Source organism: Sycon ciliatum, chromosome 1, assembly GCF_964019385.1.
Source record: "Sycon ciliatum chromosome 1, ocSycCili1.1, whole genome shotgun sequence".
Taxonomy (NCBI): Eukaryota; Metazoa; Porifera; class Calcarea; order Leucosolenida; family Sycettidae; genus Sycon; species Sycon ciliatum.
The window spans coordinates 29,426,889-29,452,991 of record NC_088643.1 but is presented as its reverse complement, the minus strand read 5'-3'; the positions used below and the strand labels follow the sequence as shown (position 1 = coordinate 29,452,991).

The following is a 26,103-nucleotide window of genomic DNA, read 5'->3' as shown; positions in this document are numbered from 1 at the left end:
GGAACACAAAGTCGCAAACTCTACGAAAGTAACTGCCCTATTCAAAATTTAATAATAATAATAATAATAATAATTGTGGTCTCGTCATCGTCCAGTAACAATCGACATTCTTTGTTCCGTTGGGATTGTAGCTTTTGCTCGTTTTCGTTGCGCTTGCCTTCCCCTCTTTGGTCTTTTCATAACCTTGAACCTTCCAAGTTGGAAGGCTGTCGGTTAGCGCTACGGAGATGTGTTGAAGCTAGGTGTCAGGACGTCGAATGCCTCAGTACTCTGTCAGTTTTGTGCCTAGTTATTGCACTTTCTGACTGTATTATAGTATCCAGTTATTGCACTTTCTGACTGTATATAGTATCCAGTTACAGTGATGGAGAGTTACTCTTAACTCGTATCCATATGTCCTTTTCTTTTCTTTTCTACATTTATTTATGGCTCAACATCCGAGTTTCAAATTGCACACCTGATGAGCTGTCACGAACCATACGGCGAAACGTACGTCGTGTGAAACAACTTGTTTTGTAGTCAACTAGTCCATCACAATGTCATGCATGAGGAGTACTGTAGGAGTTTGGCTTTCGGCTTGTACAATTCGTTTTCGCAAAGCTTCCCCTTTCTTTACTTATCTTTGATATTTATGACCCACCCAAGTTGGGTGGTGTGCTGCTTTGCTGCTTCGAATTGTAGTTAGACCGCTTTGTCAAATATCGTACTGGTCTCGTCATAGTCCAGTAACAATCGACATTCTTTGTTCCGTTGGGATTGTAGCTTTTGCTCGTTTTCGTTGCGCTTGCCTTCCCCTCTTTGGTCTTTTCATAACCTTGAACCTTCCAAGTTGGAAGGCTGTCGGTTAGCGCTACGGAGATGTGTTGAAGCTAGGTGTCAGGACGTCGAATGTCTCAGTACTCTGTCAGTTTTGTGCCTAGTTATTGCACTTTCTGACTGTATATAGTATGCAGTTACAGTGATGGAGAGTTACTCTTAACTCGTATCCATATGTCCTTTTCTTTTCTTTTCTACATTTATTTATGGCTCAACATCCGAGTTTCAAATAATAATAATAAGAAGAAGAAGAAGAAAGGTTTGCTCCCCACACCGGAGCTCGCGCTATTCCGCCGACTTTACTTGACACTTGACTGACTCACGACTGCCATCCAGAGCACACGAGAAGTCCATCGAACCTTCGACTCGGCAAACCTGCAAGAAAGCACCACTCCCTGCTCAATACACAGTGTTTCGGGGAATTCACCCCTCATCAGTTGAGCTTGAGTAGGCTGAGGAAGATTGTGCCTGAAGAGCACCACTTATAAAGTTATATAGTGCTCTCCAGGCACAAACATCACCAGGGATACAAACTTACAGAGACGCTCCGCTTCCAGCGCGACAAACACCTCGTGAACACCAGATAGCAGCGTGAGTCAGTGTCGCTCCTGGACGGTGAGACAGACGTCGAGGACCCTCGGTCATTCGCAACGCTGTCACCTCCAAACCAACTAGTCGCCAGCCCGCGCTGGGCACAACAGTACGAAGTAGTGGTTGCGACTTCGGCGATGATTTTGTAAGAAAGGTTTGCTCCCCACACCGGAGCTCGCGCTATTCCGCCGACTTTACTTGACACTTGACTGACTCACGACTGCCATCCAGAGCACACGAGAAGTCCATCGAACCTTCGACTCGGCAAACCTGCAAGAAAGCACCACTCCCTGCTCAATACACAGTGTTTCGGGGAATTCACCCCTCATCAGTTGAGCTTGAGTAGGCTGAGGAAGATTGTGCCTGAAGAGCACCACTTATAAAGTTATATAGTGCTCTCCAGGCACAAACATCACCAGGGATACAAACTTACAGAGACGCTCCGCTTCCAGCGCGACAAACACCTCGTGAACACCAGATAGCAGCGTGAGTCAGTGTCGCTCCGGGACGGTGAGACAGACGTCGAGGACCCTCGGTCATTCGCAACGCTGTCACCTCCAAACCAACTAGTCGCCAGCCCGCGCTGGGCACAACAGTACGAAGGAATAGCGCGAGCTCCGGTGTGGGGAGCAAACCTTTCTTACAAAATCATCGCCAAAGTCGCAACCACTACTTCGTACTGTTGTGCCCAGCGCGGGCTGGCGACTAGTTGGTTTGGAGGTGACAGCGTTGCGAATGACCGAGGGTCCTCGACGTCTGTCTCACCGTCCAGGAGCGACACTGACTCACGCTGCTATCTGGTGTTCACGAGGTGTTTGTCGCGCTGGAAGCGGAGCGTCTCTGTAAGTTTGTATCCCTGGTGATGTTTGTGCCTGGAGAGCACTATACATGTATAAGTGGTGCTCTTCAGGCACAATCTTCCTCAGCCTACTCAAGCTCAACTGATGAGGGGTGAATTCCCCGAACCACTGTGTATTGAGCAGGGAGTGGTGCTTTCTTGCAGGTTTGCCGAGTCGAAGGTTCGATGGACTTCTCGTGTGCTCTGGATGGCAGTCGTGAGTCAGTCAAGTGTCAAGTAAAGTCGGCGGAATAGCGCGAGCTCCGGTGTGGGGAGCAAACCTTTCTTACAAAATCATCGCCGAAGTCGCAACCACTACTTCGTAATAATAATAATAATCGTAAAATGGCAATAAATAAGATAAATTGTGCACTCATAACAACAGCAAAAATGAAGAAAGTCAAGTTCCATAACGTTTTCTTGTGACTGTCATCAGTGGAACGCCGTCACATAAAATTCACACAGTATCACATTCATCTGCCACTACCTTTCTCACATACACTATATTCACACATTGCAAAGGTGCAAACTTCGCTTTTTGTACTTGTTAGCTGCTGTATTTCTACCTGAAACCATATTAGCTACATGTATATAAGTGTGTGTTTTAGTTATTACATTTTTATGTGACGGCGTTCCACTGATGACAGTCACAAGAAAACGTTACGGAACTTGACTTTCTTCATTTTTGCTGTTGTTATGAGTGCACAATTTATCTTATTTATTGCCATTTTATGACTATTGTCTCCTCGTCGATTGTTTAAATAATAATAATAATAATAATAATAAACTGCAAGAAAGGTTTTTCCTATTGAGCTACCAATATTTAATAACGTTGTAACCCGTCTATCAAATTTTGATAATGTGCAGTAAAACCTGTCAAGGCGACCACTTGGATAAGGGGGCCACTTGTCCTAAAAGACCACTGAAACCAGGACCAAAGGATGCTACACTGCCTTCTGCGCGTTGTACAGATGCACGAAATCCCGTAGAATCCCGTAGAACCTAATGGGTGTTGAATGTGCAGGACCCTATTGTGTTTTCTGCTATTTCCACTGAGAAATAGGCCTTGAAGGCATTTCAAACGAAAATCTTTTCTGACAAAGATCTAGCTAGTCATTAGTTCTAACCAAAGTGAAGAAGCTGGAAAAAGGAATTGTTTGCCATCAATTATGACTTATGAGGCTGAAATTGGTCAAATGCGCATGCATAGCACACAATGAACACCCAACCGGGTCTGTACACCAGGTACACACCTACGCCCTACAGTTAGGGTCCAGCGGATAATGCCGGCATTATACGACTATCCGAGCATTATGGAGCATTAGAAAGGAACAAAACGAGCATTATGTGAGGTTTGAGCGGCATAACGAGTTTCATAGTGGATAATATCGGGAAATCCCAGCTTTTTGGCAACAATCAGCTACAATCATGATCATGAGATGTTGCCTGATGATTGGTTTTTGCCATGAAACTCTGAGTAACAACGAAACCGCCCTATTTTACTCCTTTTGTGTACCTCTTGCGTACTACGCTCCGCCCATTCCGGGCATTTGAGCACTATGCATTGTACCGGCGCATGACTTTGTGTAGTAACACCTTTAGCACTAACGCTACATAACTATTGCTACATAAAAACGTTATGATTGTAGCGATGTGGTCAGGTAAATGTATACAAGCCATTTGTGAAGCATGCCCAACCAAGGCCGAGGCAGTTCAAGTGACACAAATCCAGAGAAATTATTCACGAGGTTTCTTTTACTTTTAGAATAATGGAGAGCTATGGAGGAGCCATACGCGAAGTGAACATCAAACAGACGAAGAAGAGTTTTCTAGTTGTGTCAGAGGCTCTGGCGATAGCATCTCTAGCGATACTGAAGCAGACACTGATGCATTGCTAAATTTGGACCAGGATGAAGGAGCGGCTATAAACAGAAAGAGCTCGTTCCAAAAGAACTGCCTTTTGCCGAGTCCAGCTCAGGAGGCTCGAAAAGAACTCGAATTTCTCATGGACTCAGTACCAAGTCGATTGCTCAGCAGCGCCTGTCTTACTTTCCTGATGAAGCACGTACAGTTCGTTGTGGACGGTTGTAATGCCAGGCCTACAGTCAAATGCTATCAGAAAGGAAGAGTATTGTGGCAAGCCATACGTCTACACACCATCTCAAGGAGAAGATGAGAGCACAAGCAAAGGATGTAGAGTGGCAAAATAACTTCTGACCACGTGTTGTCAGGATTTCCGCAAATGGGAGGGCTCTCCATCTGAGATCGGATCTCAGGAGCTGGCCTCACGTCTGGCGTTTCAGATGAAAACATTATTCACAGAGTGGACGCAGTGACAGCTTGTCTGCAGGCAGGAATACTATTTTCCAAGATTAACTTCATCCCAACAATGAATGACTACCTGCAATAAGGGTTTCATCTCTCACTACATGGATAATTAGGGGAAAGATTTGATACACCGACTATTCTGCCACAATCCTGCATCAAAGTTGGAATGGAGAGCAATCAATGGCGAAGCGATCATGTCTTGTAGTGCTAAGAAGTGGTGGCGCTCGTGAGAGATAAGGTGGCAACTTCAGATGCGGATCGACGATATGCATAATTTCCTGGAAGTTTGACAATGTGCAGACTTTCTTCCATTTATGTCCCAAACCAAGAGCATTATATCCCTTGCTGAAGCATTATAATCAGCATTATAAGGCAGTTTTTGGAGCATTATGGTTAGCATTATACGAACATTTTCGGAGCATTATCCGCTAGACCCTACCTACAGTCCATTCAGAAAAGGATGATATCCTAGCTTTTGGCCATAAATGGGTCAAATTTTGAGTTTTTGTCACAATTGTTTTGGCAATCCCCCATGGAATGCTCTTCCAATTGTGTTTTTGAAGTCTATTTCTCCAAAAAGAAAGCCATAACAAGAATAGGATTTCGGCCAGGTTTTGCCCCCAAAGCACTGAATTGGGGAAAAGCCATGAAAATCCAACCTGTGCACTCCACTTGCAGAGCAGTACATTTGCGGTTCAAAACCCAGTTGAGGTACCTCTTGTAGCGACCTGACTCGCTGAGTATTACGTCATTCTACAACCAGGCAGGCACAGTGGGTTGGTCAAAGACCATGATTGAGATACGAGAGGTACCTACCTGGTTCAAGTTAGGCACCGGCGGATAATGCTAGCATAATAACTAGCATAATGACCCATGTGGGGAAGACCGGCACTGCCCTAGCATAAAGCCTCCAAATGTGACCTTGTCTAGCACAATCGATGTGTGAAACTAGCACTACGTCCAGATGAAAGTGTATGCTGGATGCCACCGTTGCCAGAAGCGTGTTTGGCAATGTTTGCTGCGTTTACGGAGTTGTTCAAACTGCACTGACTTGTACTTGGAGCTAAATATAGCATTGTGCACACTTTTTGCAAATTTGATTTCCAAATTTGCAGTGCTTGTCTTGAAGTTCAATGTCAATGTGTTATGTTTCCACCGTGTTTGCCCTGTGATACTGCCATATTCCGAGTGACTGCATAGGGAAGTCATTATTTCCCACCGCATGGATTGACATTTTTGTAGCACTATCGGCACTGCTAGCATTATAACTAGCATAATCGCTCCAAATAACTAGCAGTGCTAGTAGCACAATTTCCTCATGTAACTAGCATTATCCGCCGGTGCCTAGTTCAAGTCCTGCCTGGGAGCGGTTTTTCCAGCCGTGCTGCTACCCACAGTCAACTGGGAACTTGTGGCCAGGCACAAGGGGTACATGGATGCAGCTAATGGGGTCGTTTTCGGCACTTGTGCCAGTGGTTGTGAGACTTACCCACTCACCCCCACCGTTAGGCGCTGCATCTGCCGCTAGGGTTTATCGGGTGTTAGCGGCCGTCGTGAGTTCCCTTCGGGAACGGATACGATAATTTACTTTTACTTTTACAAACGCATGCGCAAAAAATAAAATCATTCTCTTTGGTCACAACTTCTTCGTTGTCCGGTTGGCCAAAGTAGCCGTCGTCTAGGGCCCGACGTAAAACCCTAAATTGGTGACCCCGACGTCGGCGGGGGAGTACTGTAGCGACCTGACTCGCTGAGTATTACGTCATTCTACAAACGCATGCGCACTGGCAAAATCACCTAACACGCGCAAAAGGTCTATTTTCGATGACACTGCGGAGGGCATGCAGGGGTTCGGCGAATCGTCTCGTCTCCATGGTGCACATTGGTGATGCACCATGGCGTCCCGTCGCGTCGTGCGTATAAATTTTTTTTGACCGGTGCTTTTATCGTACTTTTTTGAAGTCGGAGCAAAAAAGACTATTGAAAGCGAGGTGAACACACGAACTGTTTGTCGAAGAAGAATGTGAAGATGGCTCTTCAGTTGAGGCAGTTGGGGAGAAGCAGACTACCTTTACTCGTTCACCATCATCGTAGCTACCACTCTCTAAGGATAGTAAAAACACAGAGAAATGTGTTTGGAACACGAACAATGCTGTTCAATATACTGCCAAAGAGTAAACCAGTGGACTCAAGTCTCAACGAATCAGGAACAGGACCAGTCACACAGCGTTTGCCCGATTTCAGCAACTTTCCAGAGTCTGAAGTAGGATCGCTGAAGCCCGTCGCTGATTCAGTCACCAACTTGGCGGAAGCAGGCCTTGGCGACTCGTGGAGTCCAGTCAGCTTAGCACAGCATGGACTGGTGGAGCTTCACAACACGTTGGGATTGCCCTGGTGGGCCTCTATTATGATTGGCGTGGCATTCGCACGTGTGCTCATGCTACCCGCACAGATCTGGAGCTTGAGAACTGCCACCAGAATTCACAATCATTTGCCAGAGGAGATGATCCTACAGCGTAACATGGTCAAAGCAGCGCAGTCCAAAGATCAAGACTTGGCAGTGGAGACCTACCAGAAGCTGACTGCCTTCTATAAGGAGCACAATATCTTCCCACTGAAGCCACTCCGCTCTGCTGTGTACACGTTTCCCATTACAGTCGTGGGTGTTGTGTCGGTTTTAGAGCTGTGCACGTTACAGCCACCATTCACTGGTATGGCAACAGGTGGCTTGCTGTGGTGGTCAAATCTGTCCGTGTCAGACCCGTTCTACGTGTTGCCAGCAGCATGCGGTCTATTGACCATGTTTAATATCAACTCTGGTGCCGAAACAGGTGTACAGCCGGCCGAGCGCCTGCGCAAGTATGTCTGGACCAGCATTCCCGGTGGAGTGTTCATGCTGTGTATGTTCATACCGTCCGGCGTACAGCTGTACTGGGCCACAAACGTCGGACTGGCGATGGTTGTCAGTCGACTAGTCAAGACCAAGCCGGTACGTCAGCTGCTCGGCATTCCAGAGTGGAAGGAGCACTCGCGCGCGTCCATCATACGTGCTGAGGGTGTTGGTGGTGCGTCGTTCATGAATGACTTCAAGCAGGCCGTCAGACTTGCTGAGCTTGAGCAGATGAAGAATGACAAAGAGCTCATGCGTTCGCGCTGGGCTGCAAACCTAGAGCAGAACACTAAGCTGCATGAAGACCTTGTGGCCAGCGCTCGCCTTGAGAAGTTACAGAAACGTGACCAAACCATGGAGGACGGTCGCATCGAGGTACGGCCACGCAAAGAGGACTTGCAAGAAACTGAACTAACACACCGCCAGATGGAAAAGCCGTATATGAAGCGTCCAGCTAGTCGATCTGGTCCTGGACAGAGGCGGTCTAAACCAGCCTGAATCTTTAGTCCACCCAGTCGAACTTTTGAGAGCTATGCGGCTCTGCCCGCTTTTAATATAATGCTTTTTTTAATGTCACAAAATTAGGTTCTTATGCTATACAGACCATGTGCAAGCGCCTTGCCATATTTTATGAACCCATATCTGATAATTTCAGTTCATAAGTCTTGATGGAATCATGCAGCATATTTCACCCCTTTGAGGTGACCATATCAGCTTTTAGGATTTGATTTCATTCTTATTTTTGTGTAGGTTTACACGCGTTGATCGAGTGTGATGGAAGACTAGTGACAGGTGGTGATGCCGAGAGCATGGTATTGTGGGTTTGTTTTGTGATGAAGGAGTAGCAAGGGAGTACGGTCATCCCCTGGCCCTGTTAGTAGTTACTTAGTACGAGTCTGGTTAGTGCATAAACCCCGATAGTACATAAGAAATCTCAAGTCTCGGACGAAACGTGGTCACTTCCATGCCAATGTTGTCGGTTAGTACATAATTCACTAGTACACAAACCCCGTTAGTACCTAGCATTTCCTCCGTACCCGCATGCCACCTACCTCGATAGTTCCGGCACATAATTTGTTGGTCTTTTGGCCTCCCAGTAGAGGCACAATGTGTACCAGTTTCTTCGTGTGGACGCAATTAGCTCAGAAATCAGAGTCCACATCACAAACCGACAAAGCTCCCGATGATTTTTTTCTTCGAGTGATTGTACAGGCGCAGCCGGGCATGCATCATGTAAACTGTAGAATCTCGGCTGAGTGTTAAGCGGGATTCACAGAAGCTTTTTTGCGATGCGATCTGCGACGGACGCGTGCGATGCGAACTCGCGAAATACCATTCACAGAAGAAGTCAGTGATGCGACAACGCCTTGCTGATTTGGGTACGTCACCATAATATTCGCGCGGTTTGATACAACTTGTACAAATTTATAGGCAACTCTTGAACCTTTGTACAACTTTGCTGTAGAAAAGGTCAAAATCCTACACCAAATTGCAAATCGCTTGTCGCATCGCATCGCAAAAGTTGAGCCAAGCTCAACTTCTGCGATGGCATGCGATGGCCCAGTTGCATCAGTTGCGTGGGGTGCGACATGGCTGCGATTTGGGGTTTTCCCGGTTTCGCGCCTGTCGCATCGCAAAAAAAGCTTCTGTGAATCCTTACTGATATAACCAGGGAGTAGTACAATACCGTATACGTTTTTAATAATATTGACGGAATCAAGAATATCTCGCTCCCCAGTCACGGCAGCAAAAAAAACACTCAGAAAAGTTGAAAAAGTGAAAAAAAATTCTGGTACACAACCAAGTATGTAATGCCGACTTACGTTTAGTATTATAAACCCTGTTTTAAATCATACCATTTTATTCTTCAAGTCCCACAGATTGCTGTGGGTCTTACAAACTTTGAGTCTCCCTCGGATCGGAGCACCATTGCTCGATTCGCCAGGGCTCAATTCACTAGAACTGGCGGGTCAATCAAAGCCACAACGTTCTTGTTTCCGTAGAAAGTACTAATTGGCATTGTAGCATGCATATGTAGGTAAAGTCAAGAGAACATGGCCGGTTTCATGTTCTCTTGATTCTACAATGGAGCTGGACTCAGCAAGCATGCGTACACTCTGCAGGCGCGTCCTCTTGCTTCACTGGGCCGATGACCCACAGGGTGGTGTTTATTGTGCCAAGGTACCAAGTTGCACTACAAGACAACCAACTATTAAACAACAATAATAATTTGTGTACAGCGCGGATGAGTGGAAGGAAGAGAATGGTCAAGGACAACAATGTAGCGTGGACTCAAAATTAAATCAATGGTAAATCATTATGAGTCTATTGACTGTATCGTTTCATAAATACTAGTGGTAAATATCCAGGCTGCTAAGCAGAAACAGTACAACATGCCAGTGGAGAAGAGTATGGGGTCTAATGTCAAACATACATTCAACCACTGGCTATGTGTTGGTGACAACCAGACAGGAACATTTAATTAAGAGTATGACGATATAAAAAGAGAGAGAGAAAGAGCGAATGCATGTGCTTAATTAAATAAAAGAGAGAGAGACGAAATAATCAATGACAAGATAGCACACAAGGAAGTGTTCAGTCAGCACCTGACAGTGACCACATACAAACACAATACCCAAACATGCGCACATACATGCACAAACACACACACACACACACACACACACCACACACACACACACACACACACACACTGGGCCTTCCTATGGAAGCCTGCTTCACATAGGCGTCAGAGTAACGAACAACCCTGAAGGAAACTAGTTAACAAATGGGGAGGGCGAGAAGGGGAAGGTATAAATAGCTATGCTACTGCAGCAGATGTAATGCTGTCTGCATGCTCTCTAGTCAAACAGGCGGCGAAGAGAGGCATACATACAGGCATAGATAAGAGGCCAGTGAGGTTGATCCTAACCCTGTGCACAGCACTGGAAGGAGAGAGCTCAACTTGATTCATGTATGGACACATTTCGAGATCTTCTTTTTGATACGTCACCTACAATGAAACAGGAGAAATGGAGAGTCAGTCTCTTTTCCAGTCAAGCTGGGATATGGTGTCTGCAGGCCAGGATACGCCCCAGGTTGCCTACAGGGCTGACCATTTCCCCACGCCAATTTCAGTATCCTGGCAGGATGCATCTAGTGCGTCTGTGCATCGTATTATTGGTTGTTTCTCGTAGTTACATCTCCCGATGGCAACATACATCCAGCTACAGTCCTCACTGAACAAGAAGACAGACTCTAGTGAGGAATGTATGAGAATAGCCTATTAGCACTTCCACATAGCTAATCGCACACTGAACAGTCCATGAGCACTGGAATTTGTAAATACTGGTATGGCCATGCACCGTATACGGAATACAAACAGTAGCAGCAGAAGTGTGTTATGCCCCCAAGGTGCAAGCCAGGGAAAGGACACGAGCGTTCTCCCTGGGGTGCAAGCCAGGAAGAGGGCATGAACGCTGTGATGGGTAGACTTGCCGTCTTTCCCTACACACACACAGCGGTGTCCTCAAAGAATCGGCATTCAATGCAACTTACATTTGAAGATCGAGTCGGTCATAAAGCTCCTGAAGCGTGTGGCATAGAATGATGGCCGGTGCACAGAGACAGTGTCCTATAAAGATGACGACAATAACGACAACAACGACGACGATGATGACAACACAGTGCAGCATGATGGCATAGGGTGATACGATCTCTTATGACCGGCAACCCTCGGAGGGTGAGGGTACTAGTAGTCCGGAAATAACAGTATTTTCCTAGAAGTACCGTAAAAGTCCGTAAATAAGTACATATTTACTTTCGAATTTAGTGACCACACCTGTACTAACTTTCGGGCGGGTACTGACTTTCGGGCACGAACTAACTTTCGGACCTGACTTGTGTGTAGTGGAGAGGTCATTTTCATGTAGATGTACATGCTACGTGCTGCATGTGCGCACCGTACCGGTACTTATTTCGGGCAGTATGTTTATCGGGCTTGACTTGACTTCAACAGACAGAGCCAAAAGAATGAAGGGGGTATTTCTTTCGGGCAGGTACTTATTTACGGACTTTTACGGTAGTTTGGTATTGGGGGTGGCGAGAGGTTCAAGTGCTGTATGCTTTATCAGTGAGTTGGAAAATATCTATGTGATCTCGAGAAAGACTGGGCAGTCGTGCAATAGTCAACACAAATGCATGCGCAGGGGGGAGAGAAAAATCGTTTTGAAGTGATAAAGGCGGTACACATGTAGCCTTTAAACATGCTCCGGGATTGTGTGCTGGTGTGCTGTGGTGTGCTGGTGAATTTTACTTTCACAGCTTGAAAAGGCAAATGCAATTTCCGAACTTCTCGCCTTCACGACCGCCGAAAAAACTTAAAATTATTTCCTGTAAAAATATCGTTTCTGGGTCTATGAATGCTAGAGAACAGCTTAGAACAAAAATGCGTTTTTCCTTCTCCAAAGTTGCCACACATGCATGAAAAACAGCCGATCGAGCCAAAGAAGTTTCAGGGTGTCATCGATTGGCAAATCCGGATTGAGTGCACACAGGTGGTGTGGTCCAAGCAACGCTCGGCCGATCGAGCAAAGCAAAGGTGCAGTATGCATATCGTACAAAGATTCTGTGAAAGCTGTAAAAAGAAGAAGTCAAAGTCCATTTCCACTCCAGCCAATCCCGGTGTGGGTGGATTGCCCTCCAAGTACACCTACTCCGGATTTGGCCAAACAATCATTCGTCCAATCGATCATGCCCCTAAATAATCTCACATTCTGGACATGGACGGTCATAGCTAAGCGGTAAGGCTCCTCTGTTTACAGGACTTGGTCTGCCAGTGCGTGGCTGGTGATCAATACTGGAGAGCCTCACGATTATGAACATCCTATGGACAAAGCAGCATATCTGTACTGTGAAAGAAAGCCTGTCTTGGTTCTAGCAAGAGTACATAACCCCCCAGAGTGTGCAACTCCCACATACCCTGCTGTCCCGTCAGAATTTCAAGTTGACGTCATTATTTATGACGCAATGCTCCTTGCCCCAGTGATTTACAACATGTGTACGGGTGTCAACGCATCACACGTTTTTCTTTCCAATAATTTGTACAGGATCGATCGGCTTCGGTCAACCACAGGTTCCGGATTCGTCTGATAATCCGTGTACTGTGCGCATTGCATCATCAAAATGACGTCAACTTGAAATTCTGTCGGGACAGCACCCATAGTGGAGTTGCACACTCTGGGGGGTTATGTACTCTTGGTTCTAGCTATACACTTGGTACTACTGTAAAGTACCGCCAGAGCGCCCCGTCTTGCGAGAGCGCCCCACCTTGATTTTACAGCCAAGGGAAGAAAATCGTACGGCAGAATGCTACTGAGTTTGTACGATTTGAGAACCTTCGTGTACTAAGGTCACACTTGGCATGCTTTTATGTGGAGCTCGAAGGTAAACTGGGTATGGATTGACTGCACAATGTGCAATGTTTGTACAAGGTCCGTATGGTATGACCTACAGACAGGAATCCACCTCCACAAGGCGGCCACGAAAGGACGAGATGGTGGGGCGCTTTGGCGGTACTTTACGGTAGTAGTGTAAGCGGTATGTTAATCCCGAGCATGGACTTTGAGAGGTGTACACTAAGGGAGGCTTTGCTGTATATGAAGAGTAGAAGCAGAAACCCAAAACTCACCCCATCTGCCATTAGCGACTTTACACTGTGTTCCATCTTCTTACGCAGCCTACAGCAAACAAACACAGCAAGAGGGCCATGAACAAACCAACATTACGTACAAACACAGGCTTCTAAAGCAGAGACTTTCCGCCAGGCATCACAGAAGCAAATTCTCATGGTACGAGTACATGTACAGAGAAAGTCACAAAGAAAAATTTAATCTATCGCCAATGAGTAGATTGGCGATTTCTGGCTTGCCATTCCGTTGCTACTCAGTCATAGTTTTGTCCCATAGCAAAGAACTTTGCATTCCTGAAAGCCGGGATCAAGAAATTTCCAACAGTGTACTACAAGTGCACTTCATTCTACACTAAGCACAAGATTTACATGTACATAGCCAGTAGTACACAGGACGGGCTGCCAACATCGCAGCAGTCAACTCCAGGTCAATGCAACCGATTTTTTTCATGTGGACAATTTGTTGGTTCGATATCACTTTGAAAAGCAGCGGTTAGTAGTGGTCGGACCGGTCCAATGGTTATTTTGAGCCCTGCTTAGGGCCATCAGCTAGCGTGGACCACATGTTTGTCAACTCCAGGTCAATGCAACCGATTTTTTTCATGTGGACAATTTGTTGGTTCGACATCACTTTGAAAAGCAGCGGTTAGTAGTGGTCGGACCAGTCCGATGGTTATTTTGAGCCCTGCTTAGGGCCATCAGCTAGAGTTGACCACATGTTTGTCAACTCCAGGTCAATGCAGCCGATTTTTTCATGTGGACAATTTGTTAGTTCGATATCACTTTGAAAAGCAGCGGTTAGCGGTGGTCGGACCGGTCCGATGGTTATTTTGAGCCCTGGTTAGGGTCATCAGCTAGAGTTGACCACATGTTTGTACAAGTTGTACCAGACTGTACAAATGCCACAGTCATGTACAGCATGCATTACACTTTGAGAAAGATCACCAAATCGACGTCACTCCGCTGACTTCTTCTGTGAATTTTATTTCACAAATTTGCATTGCTCCTATAGGCGTCACAAGATGCATGCACTGCGCATTGCATTGTAAAATCGTTCTGGATCCTGCTTCAGGCTCGTTGACAATGAGGAAGCTACAGATAATTTACATGCCCACAAGAATTTTATTTCACAAATTTGCATTGCTCCTATAGGCGTCACAAGATGCATGCACTGCGTATTGCATTGTAAAATCTTTCTGAATCTTGCTTCAGGTTCGTTGCCTATGAGGAAGCTACAGATAATTTACATGCCCACAAGAGGTACACAAAGGACAGTAATATATAAGGTTTTATTGTGGTTGTAACTCAGAGTGTCATGGTTCAGCCACAGTCATCACGTTGTTTCCTTTGTGTACTGCTCTTGTGTACTGCTCTTGTGTACTGCGTGGCTCTGCCAATCCCCGGCATTGAGCACTCGATCTAGCAGGCTAACCCTTTGAGGCCCATAGTACGGATACATCCGTATCAGTGTACAGCGCTTGCTTCTCAAAGCGCAACCTGGCGTAACTCGGCTGTCCCTTTGCCAAATCGGACGATCGAATCTATCAGCATCACAATTTTCTTAGCTATCGCCTCGAAACCCCGAAGGCGACCCGAGGTTGGAGAGTGGCGATATGAGCCTCGAACTAAATGCGCTCAGCGGAGTCAACTCTGACGCGTGCAGTTTGAACTCATTAGAGAGGTTCCGCACTACGTAAAGTTGAGCAACTTTAAGTTAGTGGGCGGGAAAAACCTGTGAATTCGCGAGTCTGCACTCCACTTATGGAAAGTTGTCTACGGAGAGTACGTAGATAGGGCTCTGATACCGTAGGTCGTCCGTAAGTGGATTGGGGTACAAATTTATGACTCTCTCCCCAGGTCGATCAGGTCGTACACTGCCGCGTTCGGGTTGCCAAGGGCAGTTACGTGATTTGAAAACTCCGTATTGTGGAACACAGATCCGTATGCAGTTTACGTAAGACTTTCTGTAGATCGCCTAGGTTTTTTACTAACGTAATTACGCGGAACCTCTCCATTTTTAGGGGTTTATCCCCCCCCCCCCGACGCGTGGCCCTCACAGCGACAGTAAGTTCACATCATTGCAAAGGCACGGTTCTGAGCTCTCATGTCAAAAAAATGAGCGATCTGCGATACAATTTGTTGAAATGGCCGATAATTTGAGTTGGGTGCTCGCAATGCTGGTTTTGGAGCGCCAAATTGCTGTGTTCATTTGGCCAAGAGCTTTCCAGAAAGCCTAGGACCACCAAAATCGGCCAAAGGACAACAAACTTACGACCAGATAAGTACATGGGCTCGAGCGCGCGCGCGTATGCAGTGCATTTCTTGAAATATTTAAGGCACACTGCCTCTCTAACTATTTACATGCCTTTATGTTTTGCAATAACCCCAGTATTGTACGTGTGAACCTATGACTTTCCTAAAGACGAGCGGGAATGCACCACAGGATTTAGACTTACTCATAGCTTTGTAGTACATCAATGATACCAATAAAGAGGAGAAGACGATCGCCATTGCTGTTTTGTGCTGGGATACCACCGGGCCTATAACACAGGAGTAGCAAAACAAGCTAGATGTTAACAATGAGCACGGAAAGCCTACCGATCCTGAGTTGTATTGTTTTAAACAGCAACAAAATGTTTCCCTAAGGGTTGGGTTCCACTGCGGCCCCGCTGCACATCATCTGTGGGATGAAACATTCCTATTACATGTACCATAGTGACCGCGGCTCGAGCTGGTGCAGCGAGGTCGCGGCTCACCACCAGCTTTTGCGCCGCTGCTTGATCAAAACTGCTCACCGCGGTCGCAGCTCGGTCTTGTTTCCCGCACTTTGCGCAATTTGCATTGTTTTAGACGTATGAATTTTCAAATTCAAATTTTAGTTCGTTGCGCAGGCCAGAATTAACTAGAACACGGGGATTTTTTTGATTCATGCGCACGCGCACGCAGGCAGGTAATAAGTCATCAAAAAACGTTGAGAACAAGCGTGGTACCGTGAATGTCGAGTGTCAGTGGAACTGTGGTGCTCCGCTGCAAGCCGCAGCTTCGGGACTTGCAGCGGAGCCGCTGTGGAACCCGGCCCTTAGTCTCGACGCACCAGCACCAGTCATCTCCTGCTTACGGGCTTGCTGCTGCTCACATGGCCACTCTACTACTACTACTACTACTACTACTACTACTACTACTACTACTACTACTACTACTACTACTACTACTACTACTACTACTACTACTACTACTACTACTACTATACGCTGTGGCCATAACGCCTCTCATACGCCGCTTGGGAGAGCTCTGCCCCGATATCGTGCAGGAGTGGTACGCTGACGACGATTCCGCTGCTGGCCGTGTCCGGTCTCTGTTACGCTATTGGAACAGTGTGAAGGAGCTTGGCCCGGCCTACGGATATACCCCTAACCCAACGAAAACGGTGCTGCTGGTCAAGGAGGAGTGTTTGGAGGAGGCGTCCACCCTGTTCGCCGGCACCGGCATCAAAATCATAACCTCCGGTTGTCGATATCTGGGAGGAGTGCTCGGCACAGGAAGCTTCAAGGCCGCGTACCTTAAGGAGGCGGTATCCGCCTGGTGCAGGCAGGTGGTGAACCTGGTATCTGTGGCCCGTACTCAGCCTCATGCAGTTTACGCCACGCTGCAGGGTGTCTATTCCAAGTGGCGCTACGTGCTCCGAGTGGCATCCTGCCCGCCTGCGTTACTAGAGCGCCTGGATACCCTGGTCAACCGCGACCTGCTACCCCTCCTCTTGGGTCGGGAGGTGCCTGATGAGGCAAGCCTTCGGCGACTCCTCTCAGTGCCCACCCGCCTTGGAGGCCTAAACATCCCGATTCTGGCGGCTGAGGCGGAGCGGGAGTATTCCACTTCTGTTGCGGTGACGGAGCCGCTTGTACGTCTGATGATCGGTGATGGTTCGGGGAGTGCCGTGCCCGATGGCGAGGAGGTGTCTTTGGCATCGCCTCAGAATCCACCATTGTCAGTTGCTTCTGCTTCTGTTGCGTCCGTTCGTGATCCTCCTGGACCTGTGACCCGGCCAGAACTTGGGGTCCACACCACCCAGCCGGTTCGTGATAACCCGTCTGTCGCAGCCGCTACCGAGTCCCGCAAGCAAGCGGTCTCATGTCGCAAGGACAAGGAGAAGTCGCAGAAGGCACTAGTCGCGGCGTTGTATCCCGATCTGCCCCCGCCTCAGCAATGCCTCACAAATATCGCCGGTGAGAAGGGCGTGTCGTCATGGCTGACGTGTGCCCCGCTTACTGCGCACCGGACAATCCTGAATAAGTCCGACTTTCGAGATGCGGTGTGCATACGCTATGGGTACATGCCACTGGATGTCCCGTGCAAATGCGCTTGTGGAGCGGACACCACCCTACACCACTCGATGACGTGTCCACATGGGGGTACCCGATGGCACGTCACGACGAGATCCGGGATACCCTGGCGGCTGTCCTTGGCGATGTCGTGCCGGACGTGGAGGTTGAGCCTAGATTGCTCCCTCTCGATGGCGAGGTGCTCGCCGGCCGGACCGCCAATCGCAGCGCTGAAGCTCGTTTGGACATCAGGGCCGGGGGTTTCTGGACAAGGCAGCAGGACGCTTTTTTTGATGTCAGGGTCACCCACCCTAAAGCGTCCCTGCTGTCGCGTTCGGAAGCCCTTGGCCAACTGCGCACCAACAAGTTGGAGAAGAAGCGGAAATACTGCCAGAGGATCACGGACGTCGAGCGAGGTGCCTTCACTCCGTTGGTGTTTGCCACGAATGGCATGGCTGGGGCAGAGTGCGGAATGTTCCTGAAGCGGCTTGTTCAGCGCGTGGTGGAGAAGCACCCTGACCTACAGTACTCCGTCGTCATGCACCATCTTCGTGCCAAGATTACCTTCTGTCTCCTCCGCTGGGCCGTAACCTGTCTGCGTGGATGCCGGGGAGCTCGGGGCGTACGCCGTGGCAATTCGTTTGTCACGGAGTGCAGGCTGCTCCGGTAGTGGCATGGGGCTGTGTGGCCGATCCTAAACGGATGTTGTGACGTAACGGACATATCTGTTTTTGAGCATGTCTTTGTTTTTTTGTTTTTGTTTCTACTTTTATAATAGTTTGTTTTGTTTATCGGACAGATCGAAATAAGCATTCACACGCAGACAAATTATACATCCACCACCCTATTGGTTTATGATGTTTTTACACATATACCCCCAATAGGCTATTTATCAGACTCGAGTTTTCAACTTACACATTACACATTCACCACTCAATCGGCTTTTGGTTTGTTCACACATACGTACCATACGCGATCTATTGGACTTGAGTTTTACCTTGTGTCCTTTTTTGCAGTCTGCAGATTTTTTTGTTGGACATTGTTTATTGAGGTTCTTGTTGCTTTTGGTTTACGCATATGCGTCATTTGCCCGTAAAAGAGGCCCTGTTACTACTACTGCTGCTGCTGCTGCTGCTGCTGCTACTACTACTACTACTACTACTACTACTACTACTACTACTACTACTACTACTACTACTACTACTACTACTACTACTACTACTACTACTACTACTACTACATCAGCAAGAATATGAACAGCATGGGCACAACTCAATGCCCTGGAATATCACATGGACTTCAGGGATGAATTTATCCTGTATCGCATCGCAGTTTGCGATGCAAAATCGATCTACTGCTACTCAAAAGTCGCCGTGACCCGCCGAAAACTGCGATACATACAGACTATCCATGCCTAGCCTGTGCTGTCAAGTAACATGCATACAGTGCAGTGTATGTGGTGCAGGCACTCTCAATCTGCATTCACATGTATGATTCAGTCGTTTTTTTGCAAATGGGCTTTCAGGCATCACTCTCCAGAAGGACAATGTGGTAAACACCCAAACTTCAAAGAAAAATGCTAATCAAAATCAAAGACTGGTACACAATTGTGATTTTGTATAGCAGAAACTGCTATGCAAAAATATGACAATAAATTCATCCCTGGACTTAGTCTCAGCATTCATGCGACATGGGGTCTTTGCTACAAAACATCCTCTCCTCCATCAGCAAGAGATGATACAGGACAAGTGTTGAGACTGAGCTCAGTAAGCTGCAAGCAAAGCAATGGGCAAATGGTTGTGCCGAAGTGGCCGGCTTCGAACACTAGGTTCTATGGCACAACAGTACTTACGGCACATCATACGTCACGTCACCGTATCTTGTAGGACTGTCATCGTTGCTGGCGATCAGCGAAAACTCTTTCCGGCGACTGACGGCACTGGCTGGTGCAGACAACTTGCGATCCAGGTGGCGCTTCGTGGACGGAGTGCTGGCCCCTGGCTGGGTGACATCTAGCGTGTTCTTGCCAGAAGCTTCGGAAGTACCAGTGGGTTCGGATTCTTCGGCGGAAGTGATGTCCGGCGTTTCATCAAGCGTATCCATGTTTTCTTGAGCCTGCGGGAAAACAAGAGAGAGTAGGGGAAAGAGTGATCGAACTCATGGTGTTAGCATACAAGTGAACCAGGGACTGAGAGTTGAGAGGTCACCTAGTCTGCAAGACAACTACATGCTGCCACCAGCAAATGTGCAGAATGTGCACTGGTCACCTAGGTCATAGACACTAAATGTACCTGCGTTCAAACACCACAATAGGCTGATTCCTTGTGTGGTCGCCGAAAAAGGTTTCACTTGGACACTAGTTGTAGCACACTGATTCACAGACTTAATTAAAGCAGCTACAATTTTACAATTTTAATTTATTAAAAACCTGCTTGCTCCTGAGAAGTTCTCTGACGAGAAGCAGAGAATAGTTAATAAACGGTACCTGCCCATGATGAGTCCAGACATCAGAGGAGTGAACGACTACGCAATCGACAAGCGAGTGAATCAAGTGGTGACAGCACAGCTAAGTTCAACTTACCAGTTCAGTACCCTTGGCTTTCTTACACCTGAGCTCTTCATCAATATTGTGTACTCCAAGTAGCATACTGTAGTCCATGATAGCAAAACTCTCCAGGAGCTGTGAGCAGTGCAATACAAGAAATGAGCAAACACAATCACCATGTCTTTCGTATATGCACAGTTCTGTGGAAATTCCTACACAGTATACTGTTTTCACCAGGAGCTGCCCAAAAGTAGAACTGCAGTAGAGAACTGCCAAAGAACTGAGAGCGAGAAAGGGAGAGAGAGAGCAGGCATTTTTGTAATAAGATTGAGTGTTGGGTGAACCAATGGCACGAACAGCGTAACAAACCCCCCAATTACGCAAGAAACCTACGGACACAAGGAGATTCTCTTACCGTTGTATCGCGACGTATGGACTCCATGAGGCTGATATGAACCTCAGGCTCCAGTAGTAGTCCCTGTGCATGTACCAGAGTCAACATGATGCGTTACTTCTAGTCAGAATTCAGAGAGTGGAGTTCTCCGGTTCAATAGAGTGCTCACTACTCATAGGTCGACCAAAGCTACAGTGCTGCTCAATGATATCCCGTCACGTTGTCACTCAAGTACACGCCGGGCGTTGCGCAGCCCTAGACCTGTGAGCACTGGGCTGAGAAATGGTGCAAGGCGCAAACTTGAGTGACAAGACTGGATTTACACACCTACAAGTCACAGAGCACCGCGAGTCTTGTGAAGTTGTAACGGATACTTCGAAGTAGTTTCATGCCAGCTCATGGCAAACCTCAGACAACTGATAACTGGTTATCAGTTGTCTGAGGATTGCATTAACCAACGCGTGGTGCTCTATGACCCATGCCGTCATAATTCATGTACTTAATATTTTGGCTTTTTGCACTGCAATGCATTTTCGGGGGAGCATCAGCCACGGCGTTTCCAACTTTTTCAGACATCAAATTGCGGTGTATACCCTGGAAGATTTAAAACATCTGTAATTAGACTGGAAATGTGCCAGCTCAATTGTACGACTAGTACTTCTTTCGTACAACATAGTACACGTAATGTAAGCATGGCACCGCAGGCACAGAACATTTCACAGGCAAGAGTTACAAATATGGAAACATGCAAAGATACAAGCAAACTCTCCATTTGAGGACAGGCTGTATGTTCTTCCCTTGGCTGATAAAACTGAAGTGGTCACCCCTAGTCTATACATGTAGTGCCTTACATCCGGATGATTCTTCAGAAAGTCCAGATCCTTCAGGGTGGGACTCTTTTTAGTGCGTTCCTTTGGTGACGCAAACCTCTTGAAGGTGGATCCCTACGACAAAGATATAACACAGATATAACGAGCATGAGAGTAAAGAAAGTGAATACCAGGGGAGCAGGCAGCACCTGTCCAACCAACAAACTGCGCGTAGCCACCGTAGGGTTGGACTGACGGTGATTGGCTTTGAACCCAAGCAAGTATGTACCGGCATAGTATTCAAGTGTTTGCCCATAGAGAACACTGTGTTTGTGTGATGGTTGGGCAAATATCCTGGCTACCATCTTGGATACTACGTTGAAGTACAAGTACAACATGGATGGCAACACTACATACAAACTGAAGGAAGCAGAGTATCACAACATTGTAGCCTGGTACAAAGTACTAGTACCTTGTCACCACTGGGCTTTTACAACAAAAAGACCAGCGCACAGTGATAGTGTTGCAAAAGAAGGATCCATGAGCGGGATTCGAACCAAGCACCCCTGTCTTTCCACCAAAGTTTCCGGAACAGTGTCCTACCGATTAGGCTACCGGGGATCACACACACACGCACGCACGCACACACACACCCGTGGTTCCTTCTTGCCACACTGCTCCTCGCCCAACAGGCTGTGTCCTCACATCATACCTACTCGCAGGGTACAATGGGTCGTGGGCTTGAGCCATTGCCAGGCGCCAATGTTGCTGCTTGCAAAAGAAGGACCCACGAACAGGATTGCACCCCGTCTTTCTGGGACAGCACCCCATCGACTAGGCTACGTGGATCACACACACACCCGTTGCTCCTTGCTTCAATAGTGGCTGGCCATGATGGCATAACCGTGCTAACATCAAGAGTGTATAAGCTCCCAAGAGTGTGTAACCCCTGATACCCTTTCTATGGGGTCCACCGATGGCAAAAACTCACAACACGTGGTGCAGTGTTCCCGCTGTACGTCTCTAGCCCGTTTGGCGAGCAGTGGAGTAATAAAAACAGCACTCTCTGACAGAAGCTCACTGCGCTTATGCACCTTCCAAGCATGATCATGGCAGATATGCGGATAGCACGTACGCTATCCTTCGTTGTAAGTAGTAAGAAATGTACCTGAAACAAGTGGTGTGAGTTTTCACTGCGGAGACCCTGTATGCAGAGTTGCACACTCTTGGGAGCCTATTCACTCTCGATAACATTATACTGTACCACATAGTGATAGTTTGAAGGGCAACAACAGCTGGGGACAATCAACAAGCTCTGCATGTACAGGACAAATGCTGAACGCATGAGTGTATTCAAGCACCGAACACTACCTCTGTCAGTCTGTGTAGTCATACACGTATTTCTAGAGATTTACAGCTCTTCTAGTCGGTAAATGGCTACTAGTACTTATCAAGGAAATCCACACGCTTCATGAGCACATTATCTACGCTCCCCATGCGTGATGAACCTTCGTACCTTCAGGTCATACTTCTCGTGGTACGCTATGCATGAAGGCAGCAAGTTATTCATGACCACTATGCGAATGCTGCGCCGATGAAACAAGTTCTGTACATAAGGAGAAGCAGAAGGTAGCAGTCAATACAGTTATCACAACCTAGGCTATCGACCGGAATGAACATCATAATAGAATCGTATACTACCCAATGGTATACAATTGATATTGGTGACACTGGTGCCAACAACACCAGTTACTTGAGTTAGTCTGCGTGTGCAGGTGTACTTGAATTTTAAAGTGTGAATGTTTTGCATCAAAAAGCTCAGGAGAACACCGACATTCAACCCCTGTAACTAGCAGCAGTATCAGGCACCAATACAGTGTAACGGGCATATGTGAACAGAGCGGGCGTGTAGCCTTGACCTGCCCACACTGTACTATGCACTGGTGTGTGTGTGTGTATGTGTGTGTGCGTGTGTGTGTGTGTGTGTGTGTGTGTGTGTGTGTATGTGTGTGTATGTGCGTGTGTGTGCGTGTGTGCGTGTGTGTGTGTGCGTGTGTGTGTGTCACCAACAATCCATTGCCAGAGCATTGGACGAGGCATCATTGAACATGACTGCAGAACGCTTGCTACACGTGCAACCCACCCACGCGTGCTCACACATACACACCCACCCACCCCCCACACTTCAACAGTAGAACAAGAAATACAAGATTGAGCTTGCTCGTCTACACTTCACTATGCTGGGCAAAGGTCAGCGAGGACGCCGATGAGATTCACGACGAGAAAGACAGCCAAGCAACTCAAAAGCAATAACATATGTGAGGTAATGAGGAGCATGGACATGTTTCCAATACATACCTCGTAGCAATACAGGCCAAAAAACTTTGGCAACAGCGTCTGCTTGTTCTGAATAAGATTCTGAGCACACAGATGTATGAGAACAGGAAACACTAAGCTGCTTGGTAGTACGTTTACCTGATTTTAATCCTCCCTAATCAATGGTGGGTTGAAATCAGCCTTACACAATTAATAAGCGCAATGCATCCTGCAGAATTTGTGAACACAGCTGGTCGAAACTCAACCCTGGTTGGAAAATATCATGCAAACACAGCCTCAAGCAATGTTCTAGGTTAACTTTAAGCACTGACTGACCATGTAATATCCAGGTAGAAGATGCTGCAGAAACTTAGATTCCTTTCTCTGCACTGTCTTCATGATGAACTCATCATCGTGTGTTAGATAGAAGATAGAGCCACTAGCACCAGGGTTACTGAGTTCGCGCAGCGCCTCATTGCATATCGATATCTGAACACAAACACAGAAAAGCAAAAAACATGTGTAGACAATCTGGGATTTAATGCAGTACATAATGTACATTTCGCTCCTGCTCTTGTAGTAGTTGAGCACTCTTGCGTGGGGTAGTGCCTTTGCTGTTTGCGTTATGCAGAGCTCACTGACTTGTCAGTTTGAGCACTCTGGCAAGGTACGTTCGGACCTGATTGGAAATTTTTATTTCCATTGCTATCAGGTTCGGCCTCATTTCCTCTGTGCTGCGCTGACGAGTCCACAAAGGACGAAACAGTTCTGTCCGCAGATTGAGTAATGTACATTGTATGTGTATTGGCATCATTGAGCCACGGCTACCAGTATGTTCTCATAATTACAAGAAGAATACAATGCTTCAATGGTGTGGTGAGTGAGGATGCAACGGACAGTGCTTTAAAGTACGTCCGCAATGGCACTTGGACCTGTGGCCTGAGTGTGGGTAAGAGTGTGGGTGGGGGAGTGTGGGTAAGACTAAGAGTGTGGGTAAGAGTGTGGGTGTGTGTGGGTGGGTGTGGGTAAGAGTGTGGGTAAGAGTGTGGGTAAGAGTGTGGGTGTGTGTGGGTGTGTGTGGGTGGGTGGGTGTGGGTAAGAGTGTGGGTAAGAGTGTGGGTGGGGGAGTGTGGGTAAGAGTGTGGGTAAGAGTGTGGGTGTGTGTGTGTGGGTGTGTGTGTGTGGGTGTGTGTGGGTGGGTGTGTGTGGGTGGGTGTGTGTGGGTGGGTGTGGGTAAGAGTTACTTTGAAGTATTTTAAAACTGTGTGACACTCCAACTTACCATAAAGTCAGATACATCAATACCGAACTGAGCACGAAAATGCCTAGCAGAGGAAAAGAAGAGAACGTACAGTGATAAGCTCACAAATATTACATGCACTACATGCACAATAATAAACGCCAGTAGGGACAGCAACAGAGTAGGAAGTTCAAGTACAGTCTGTATCGCCTATAAGGTTGGCGGCTATAGTAATATACCGGATATAGTGATCAATTTCTCAAATTCATTTTCGCCATAACTAAGTATACACAGTTATCGCGTATAGTAATAATCGTCTATAGTAATAATATCGCCTATAGTGATCAAATTCATATTTCAAAAGACCTTTATTACATTATTTTTGCATCGGTTATAGTGACAGATGTAAAATCAAGCGCTGTCAGAGGAGAACAGGGTGTTACTTCTTCGTGAAGAACTTGTCCAGTGAGTGTTGTTTGGTGAGTTTTGCTCGTACAAGTTGCCAAAATATGCCTCCATCATGAGGAAATGCTGATTTTGTGTGTCAGGAGCTACAACCAGCTACATGACATTGTACATGTATGTAGTCCGTATGTGCACGGCGCGCTGAGTCGTTTGACACCCCACTCGCATACATTGCATGCAGTATCGGTCATAGTAATATATCGCTTATAGTGATAAAATGCTCAAAATCAAACACCAACGCTATAGGCGATACTGACTGTACCATTCAGATGTTTTGCACTACTGGAGTTAAATGACAATTTCAAGTAACCAGTTACAGTAAAAACCTGGTTTAAACGACCACCCCATGGTGCAAGCAAAAGCGGTCGTTAAAGCCAGGTGGTCTTTAAAACCAGGTCCAATACATTCGCGGCATACTGTAAGACATGTTATTATAACGAGTCGCAAATTTAACGATTGTCCAAAATTCATAGGTTAACGAGAAGATATGTTAACGATCTTGCAGTATTCTGCCATATCCACACACAGCATATATGAAGCAGTACGGCTTCAACGGATCTTATTATAACGAAGAAATGTCATCCGTTAAAACGTTAGATTTGCTTCCTCGTTATATATGTTGGACTCAGTAGAGCGTCCAGCCCCTATATGATGTCCAACCCCTATATAGAGTCCATTGGTCCAAAATCCACTGTACAGAGTCCAAACTTGGAATCAACTGTGAGCTCAAAGTTTCGATGGACATCACTCCCTGTATAGAGTCCAGCCAATTGGCTTCACCCCTATATAGAGTCCATTGGTCCAAAATCAACTGTACGGAGTCCAAACTTTGAAATCAACTATAAAGAGTCTTTATGTGGACA

General features: G+C 46.9%; 2 protein-coding genes across 2 annotated transcripts in view; one reads left to right on the top strand and one right to left on the bottom strand.

The window, feature by feature from the left end:
• Positions 1–6,532: 6,532 nt before the first annotated feature.
• LOC135821897 (mitochondrial inner membrane protein OXA1L-like) lies at positions 6,533–8,218 on the top strand. Its single transcript, XM_065334894.1, has one exon. It carries the CDS (start codon positions 6,603–6,605, stop codon positions 7,959–7,961), a length of 1,359 nt encoding a protein of 452 aa, XP_065190966.1. The 5' UTR covers positions 6,533–6,602; the 3' UTR covers positions 7,962–8,218.
• A 1,455-nt stretch (positions 8,219–9,673) lies between these two features.
• Positions 9,674–26,103, bottom strand: part of LOC135821888 (phosphatidylinositol 4-phosphate 5-kinase type-1 alpha-like) — a 28,975-nt gene continuing 12,545 nt past the window's right edge. The window contains exons 6-17 of the mRNA XM_065334887.1: positions 24,818–24,860; positions 23,872–24,024; positions 23,578–23,637; positions 22,736–22,825; positions 21,262–21,354; positions 20,432–20,494; positions 20,053–20,151; positions 19,324–19,586; positions 15,609–15,692; positions 13,153–13,201; positions 11,022–11,097; positions 9,674–10,476 (exon numbers count right to left, since the gene is read on the bottom strand). Of these exons, the coding sequence (XP_065190959.1) occupies positions 10,424–10,476; positions 11,022–11,097; positions 13,153–13,201; positions 15,609–15,692; positions 19,324–19,586; positions 20,053–20,151; positions 20,432–20,494; positions 21,262–21,354; positions 22,736–22,825; positions 23,578–23,637; positions 23,872–24,024; positions 24,818–24,860 (1,126 nt within the window). The 3' untranslated portion in view covers positions 9,674–10,423. The remainder of the gene's footprint in view (positions 10,477–11,021; positions 11,098–13,152; positions 13,202–15,608; positions 15,693–19,323; positions 19,587–20,052; positions 20,152–20,431; positions 20,495–21,261; positions 21,355–22,735; positions 22,826–23,577; positions 23,638–23,871; positions 24,025–24,817; positions 24,861–26,103) is intronic.